Source organism: Populus euphratica, unplaced genomic scaffold (assembly GCF_000495115.2).
Source record: "Populus euphratica unplaced genomic scaffold, PopEup_1.0 scaffold13.1, whole genome shotgun sequence".
Lineage (NCBI taxonomy): Eukaryota > Viridiplantae > Streptophyta > Magnoliopsida > Malpighiales > Salicaceae > Populus > Populus euphratica.
Window position 1 is genome coordinate 1,262,187 of NW_011499872.1, and position 7,369 is coordinate 1,269,555.

At 36.5% G+C, this 7,369-nt stretch overlaps 1 protein-coding gene across 5 annotated transcripts; it reads left to right on the forward strand.

The window, feature by feature from the left end:
- The first annotated feature begins 687 nt into the window (after positions 1-687).
- LOC105127582 (transcription factor HBP-1b(c38)-like) lies at positions 688-7,369 on the forward strand. Of its 5 annotated transcripts, none has more exons than XR_842662.1 (12): positions 688-1,459; positions 2,697-2,800; positions 3,397-3,470; positions 3,572-3,766; positions 3,958-4,035; positions 4,125-4,184; positions 4,347-4,424; positions 4,517-4,568; positions 5,613-5,884; positions 6,276-6,524; positions 6,741-7,062; positions 7,162-7,369. XR_842662.1 is itself a non-coding variant. In XM_011028934.1 (12 exons), the coding sequence occupies exons 2-12, from the start codon at positions 1,362-1,364 to the stop codon at positions 6,885-6,887; spliced, it is 1,407 nt and encodes a 468-aa protein (XP_011027236.1). In that variant the 5' UTR covers positions 688-906; positions 1,077-1,361; the 3' UTR covers positions 6,888-7,369. The 5 variants fall into 5 exon arrangements, 4 of the variants coding, with proteins under 4 accessions (XP_011027236.1, XP_011027235.1, XP_011027238.1 ...); XM_011028934.1 differs by having other exon boundaries at positions 688-906; positions 1,077-1,459; positions 6,741-7,369; XM_011028933.1 differs by having other exon boundaries at positions 6,741-7,369.

Consider the following 7,369-nt stretch of genomic DNA (forward strand, 5'->3'; position numbering starts at 1 on the left):
TGGTTCATGATTTTTATTAATCATAGATAAAATCAGACATATTCACGGGATCATGGAAAAAAGACTATCGCTAAATTAAGAATCTTTTGTGGTATCCCAAAGAGTTACAGAAAAAAAAAAAAAAAAAAGGAATTAGATTTCGTGCTCTTTACTAAATTAGGACAAAGATTCAATGCCCACTTCATTTATTTTTGCAACGATGATTCTTGTATGATTCCAAACAAATCCAACTTAATTTATAGAAAACAATTACACATTTTTTTATTTTTCGTTTTAAATGAATAGTTTTTCATATGCATAATCTTTAAGATTCCTTAGATTGCATTTTGTTAATGTCCAAGAGAAAAACATATATATAATATATAAAAATATATCTGTAAAAAAAACAAATTTATTTATGATAATTTTAAAATAAATTTTTATGCTTTTAAAATAAAAAAAATATATCAATTTTATTCTTATTGTTTTCAAAACTCTTAAAGAATACCAAGAACAATGGAATGAAAAGGAGCTTCAAAAAATCAAAGCAAGAAAAAGAAAGTATTGACAGTACAACAGTAAATATAGAAGAAGACAGAAGGGGCAGATTGGAATAATCCGAACGTCACGTTTCCCCCACTATCCCTTGCCAAAGGTGGTAAATAATAAAAATATATATAAATAAATAAAGAACTTAAAATTCAAAGGTTGAGTCTTTGAAGACAAAAAATTGTTTGCTCTATTAATACAGAGAGTGAGAGAAAGAAAGAACCAAGGGTTCATTGCACAGAGCACGGAGCGACCTTTTAATATAGATATATATATTTTCTGTATATACTATTTTGTATGGTATATATATGCTCTGTACAATTAAAAAAATAGTCAAAAAAGTTCGGAGTATTTATCTTCTACAAGACTGTGTTTCTGGTTAGGGTTTTTCTTTGAACTCGTCTCTTTATTCCACCATCTGGGTTTTGCTTAATTAGTCTTAATTCAGTTTTTCAGCACTGATAATTATTTTTCTTGTTTTGGTTTTTTTTCTTGCTCGAATAAAGTTTAAGGCTTTACTTTGTTTTTCCAATTTTTGGTGCTTGTAGCTTTGTGAGTAGAGAACAACCTTGCTGTCTCACAGATGCTGTTTTGTGTTTGAGTTTGAATTTCCCGTCCTGGGTTGTGTTTGGATAGAGGGGTGTTGTTTTCTTGGTCTGGTCTTGAGTGCCTGGTAAAGGTTGGTGCTTTACGTGTAATTGAAGGATTATCTTTTCTTTTATTTTTGTGTAGAAGTGTTTGGATTCTGGGTTTGGTTAATTTTGAGAAGGGTCTGTTTGGTTCTTTCAAAAGATTGGTGTTTGTGGTGGTGGTGGTTGTGTTGATGATGATTCATGGGGAGTAGAACGCATAATAACAATAATAATAATAATAATAAAGCTGTGACCGAGATGCCAAGCTATGTACCTCAGCTATCCACTTCTAATCCCATGTGAGTTGTTTTCTGTTCAATTTTTTCTTTATCAGTTTGAATTGCACAAGTAATTCTTCCTGTTGTGATTATAAGTTATCTGGCTAAATTATACTTTCATTTCTATGATTTTATTGTAAGTTTGGATTTTATCATGATTGGCTGCTGTTTCTGCGTTGTTGTGATTACTCTTGTGAAGTAATATAGACTGTAATTTGAGTGATAGCTTCCTGCTAATTGGCGACAAACCATTGTCTGCAGTTGAAATTGCTTCCTGCTAATTCACAAGAAATCATTTGTTTGCAGTTGAAAGATTAAATGTGGAACATTTTATTGTTTTATTGGTTCCCCGGAAAAAAATTGTGAGAAGAAACTCAAGTCTTAAATTTTTTTCCTTTTAATTTACTAACTGCATCATATTATATGCACATGTTTTGAACATTTAATGGAACCTAAGGTAGCCCGTTGATGCTCTTAGATGATGTTGTGAGACTTGGAGTGACTATTGTTCTCTTTAAAAAAGATTGTAAACAATGGCATGAGGTGTGTGTTTATATAATTGTGTGAGGTTCTGTTTGATAGTATAGGTATTGTGAGGCTGTTTTGTTGATATTGGAAAGGTTTGCGAAGGAGTTAAATTTGGCCCCATTGCATCATCACTGGTGAAGCCCTGCAATTGTATTAGATATTTGCAACTGTGGTATGGTCTTCAAACATCATATTTTAAAGTGGCTACATGTTCCACTGAATTCTGGTCCTAGAAGGGAGGAATTTTGGAGAGTATTCTACACTTTTAGTGTTTTTGTGGTTGACTTGAGCATGCATCCTTGTGGTTGAAGCCTGATATTTCACCATTGTACAGAGCAAGGGAAACATGTTTTAAGTCTCAAAAGTTCAGAAAGAAACATTTACGTGATGGAACATCTTCCTTTTCTTCTTTTTTTCCAGGGATGATGGGGGTATTTAGTAGGTGAAGTATCTTTTGGTGACTCCTCTTTTCTTACCTTTCTTTTTCTGGATTATTATATTTTTTACCCTCCATTTTTTTCTTCATGTGGTTGATTACTTTCATCTTTGATTATTTAGGTTTATGGAGTTATGTTCTTTAGAATTTACAGTGTGTTGGTTAGATTAGAAAGGTTTACTTGAGGTGTCGCTGTCTATAAATTCTGCCGAGGCTAAATTTTTTGGGACAGCTTTGCCTTGCATTCTGTATAGTTATTCTTGGTACTCATGGTTTTGATGTTATATGTTACAGTGGCACAGAAGCAAATAACATTCATCCTTCTCGAGTTTCAGACTTTGCCACATTTGAGCAATCTCTTGGGTTTCGCATAGATGATGCCGTTGATCTTAGCAGAAGTATGTAGTTGAAATCTTGACTTCTGTCAGAAGCAGCTTTCTTTCCTTCTCTGTATTGACGATCCTTAGATGTTTAATTTTGTTTGCACATCTTTGGTTTCTGTTAACCATTTTACCTTGTATCATGGCATATCTAATTTCACTAAATCATGCATAAGATATTGCTGTTTATACCTTTTTATCAACTACTGTAGCTCAGGAGGCACTTCATTGTTATCCCCGGTCTTCCATTTGGGCTTACAGTCAATCTGTCAGTTGCTTAGACATCATCTTCTAGAATGGATTTCTAGTACTGGATAGTGTTCTCAACATGGGTCCATTTTCTCTATAACATCTTTTCTTCACTACATTACTTAAAGCATTAATCTTTTATTTGGTTATCTTCTAGATGAGACATCGTCAACACATCTTTGCATGATGTTGTAGGTAGATTGCAAACCAGATGATTTCAGTTTGCAGCAAGATCCATTGAGCATGGTTTTATGATATTGATATAGTTCACTACCATGTGATGATGTTCTTGATCTATCAAATTTTTTTTTTATATTGATGTAGTTTTATGCACCTTGTATCCTTAATCATTTATTGTCTTTCAGATTCTATGTTTAATCAATTAAAATCTAGCAGCCAGGCAATAGGTGCTGATGTCCAGTTTGGCACTTTAAATAAGGTGAGCCTTCATCTTCCCTCCACGTTTCTTTGACTTTTATATCGATGATGGTGTTGAAGTTAATGGAGATTTTTTCCCTTTCCTCATATCTTGGAATTCAGTCCCTTGCATCCTCAGATATAAATCTATCAGCTGCCATTGTGGGGTCCCAGACATTACCATTGCAAAAAGAAGTGCAAGTAAATCCAGTTTCTACACACAGCAACCATCCTGAGAATTGGGGAGAGACCAATATGGCAGAAGCCAGTCCTAGAACTGATACCTCAACAGATGACACAGATGAAAAAAATCAAAGGGTGATGTCTCTTACTTTGCCATGCAGCGAATTCTCAGTTTTGCAAAAGTTCATTGATCTATGCATCTCACTCCTTTCTCTCTCCCTCTCTGTCTCTAAATGTTTCCTTCTCGTGAAAAGGAAATTGTGTTTCCTGATAGAATGTAGGCTGTTGGTCTGTTGTGGGTGACAATTTAGTAATTTCCTTTGCAGTTTGAGAGAGGACAATTAGCTGCAATAGCAGGATCCGATTCCAGTGACAAGTCAAAGGAAAAAGCAGGGGATCAGAAGGTTGCATATATGCAGCTGGTTTTATTTACAAAACCACCACCCAACATTATGACTTATTCATTTTTTTTCTTTTAATTATTGTCATGCAGACTTTAAGAAGGCTTGCTCAAAATCGTGAAGCTGCCAGAAAAAGCCGATTAAGGAAAAAAGTATGTCCTGTGTGATCTTTTGTTGTCTTTTCCCACAATCCTTTGCTATTATTTAGGAAAGCTGTGAGTGCGAAGGATAGGTCTATATTTGTTATGAGTTTCAATTTAAACAGTTCTATGAATTCTTCATGGAATTTGTTGTCTTTCTTTTCTCCTTTACAGGCATATGTACAACAACTGGAGAGCAGCCGGCTGAAGCTGACTCAATTGGAGCAAGAGCTCCAGAAAGCCCGGCAACAGGTTTTTTTTTTTTATTGTTTTCCTTTTCTGTCTTATTTTGGCAGGCTTACCTATTATGTCTTATATTTTGTATTTAAATTTCTTGACTGCAGGGAATTTTCATTTCAAGCTCAGGAGACCAAACCCATTCAATGAGTGGAAATGGTACATAGTTACCTCACATTTGTTTGATTTGTATTTTGCATGGAGATGCAGAATTGATCATAGTAAAGATGGTTTGTTTTCAATATGTTGTGGTTAATCAAGTGAGCATTACACTAGTGTGTTGAGATACTGATTTCTACTATGACACTAGGATTGACAAATTTGCTCCATGGTTGCAATAAATGGTGTCCAGCATTTGTATGGAATAAGTTGTAGCCCTCATTGTGGTGCTTGTTATATTTGCTACTTGGAAAAGTTGGAGGAAGTGAGCATTATGTTATTGTGTTGAGTTACTGATTTCTACAATGACATTAGGGTTGACAAATTTGCTCCATGGTTGCAATAAACAGTGTCCGGCTTTTGTATGGGATAAACTGTAGCCCTGATTGTGGTGCTTCTTAAATTTGTTACTTGAAAAGGTTGGAGGACTTTTCATGATGAGATCTGATTGCTGACCATAAAACACAAGCAATTAACATTTTCCTTGGAGATGCCCAGTATTCTGAAATTCAGAAGAAATATGCTTTGTGTGAGAGAAGTGTTGTATTCCAATCGCTGTCCCCTATATTTGTTGTTTATGAATGGATGTCTACTGTAAACAATGTTTCACATAGAATTGCATTCCACGAATCATAAGTGCCATCTCATCATCACACTTTCCTCCTGCTTCAACAGCTTTGGGTTGTTTGTTTAGTGCTCATGACAATCTTTATGGGATGCTTTTGTGTAGTTATTGTCACAAATTACAAATTAAACGCCTTGTGCTGTGGGAGTTGGATATAGTTTGGCCTGCCAGCTGGAGGTTGGGCGTGAGCATCCTTTTGATTCTTTAGCCACAATCTTCTTGTGTGATTTGGATATTGTTGGAGCTTTACTCTTGCATTCTCTCCATTATTATTCTATTGTGATTCATATACGTGTCCTGTCTTCATTGCTGGGTGCTTCTGATTCCAATTTATTCTACTGCACAGATATACAATGGTAGAAACAGTCTTGGTACTGTATATCTTTAATACAAATCCTGTTGATCACATTGTTCTACAGGTGCCTTGGCATTTGATGCAGAGTATGCAAGGTGGCTAGAAGAACATAACAGGCAAATAAGTGAGCTGAGGGCTGCAGTCAATTCGCATGCAGGAGATGCTGAACTTCGTACTATTGTCGACAATGTTGCTTCACACTTCAGTGATGTTTTCAGGCTGAAAGGCACTGCTGCAAAAGCTGATGTTTTCCACATCCTATCAGGGATGTGGAAGACACCAGCAGAGCGTTGTTTCATGTGGATAGGTGGCTTTCGCTCATCTGAACTCCTCAAGGTGGGTGCTGTCTTGCCATGGTCTTTGCTTTATTTTCTCCAGTTTCTTTTTCTGGCTGTGCTAAGATGTGGCTTGTTAACTATATTTTGCTATTAGACTTGTGTATTCTAGCTATGAGAATGGTGCATCTCATATTGGAATTCTTGATTTTACCATTGTCTTGTATGATGAGTGAAAACTCTCCTCCCTTCTTTTATGTACAGCCCCGGTGATGAGATTGTGTGAAGAAATGGTAAACGTAGCGACAGGAAATTCCACTCTACACCATTTCTCAAAATCCAAACATATCATACCCTTCTTGGATGTTCTTTAGTAATTTTAACACACAAAAAAGGTGGTGATCATGTGGTTTATTATGTGAACTGAATGGAATTTGGTGAAACTGGTGCAGCTTCTTGAGAATCAACTGGAGCCTCTGACTGAGCAACAGCTAATGGGCATTTACAACTTGCAACAATCTTCTCAGCAGGCAGAAGATGCTCTCTCACAAGGGATGGAAGCGCTGCAGCAATCACTGGCAGAAACCTTGGCTAATGGCAACCCTGGCTCATCAGGTTCATCTGGGAATGTGGCAAACTATATGGGTCAAATGGCCATGGCCATGGGAAAGCTAGGAACTCTAGAGGGATTCCTTCGTGAGGTAATAAATAAAATCTGTCATACAATCCTTGTCATTTTTATAGTTGCAATGTTGCTCATGTTTTGCCTAGGCTGCTCTACACGTTGTACTTCCTAGGCTGCTTTACACGTTGTACTCAAACCACCATTGGGGTCGCTTCATTCATATTCATTTTGAATATAATTATCTTATTGCATTTCATTGCTTATAGTTATTTTTTGCTTTGGTTATTCTCAGGCTGATAATCTGAGGCAGCAAACACTAGAACAAATGCACCGTATATTGACAACTCGGCAATCAGCCCGTGCACTTCTAGCTATACATGACTATTTCTCAAGGCTACGAGCCCTTAGTTCTCTCTGGTTGGCGCGGCCACAGGAATGAGTAGCAGCATGTTGCCCCCCAACAAAATTAACTTGAATATCTACCACTTCACCACCCTCCTACTTGGCCTTCAGTTCTCATCATGCCATTGGGTGGACTGCTGCTGGTGGTCTTAGTCATGCTCATTGGTGGTAATTGTGGTGCGGTGGTTAGGTCGTAATTGGTGTAATTATTGGTTTCATGTGCACAGTTGTAACGCCAGATTTGCTCACACAGATGTATGCTTATCTTCTTGCTGTAAAACAAATAGCGGCCATAGTTGGTGTAATTATAGGTTTCATGTGCAGTTGTAACGCCAGGTTTGCTCACACAGATGTATGCTTGTCTTCTTGTTATAAAACATCTAGTGGCAATAATTCGATAATGTTTGGTGTTTATTAGAACTGATGATGGGAAATAGGAGTGTCATATGTAACATAGGTTACAGTTCTCAATTTGTTTTCCAGAAATCAAATTAAATTAGAATTATAGTTTCTTTCTGA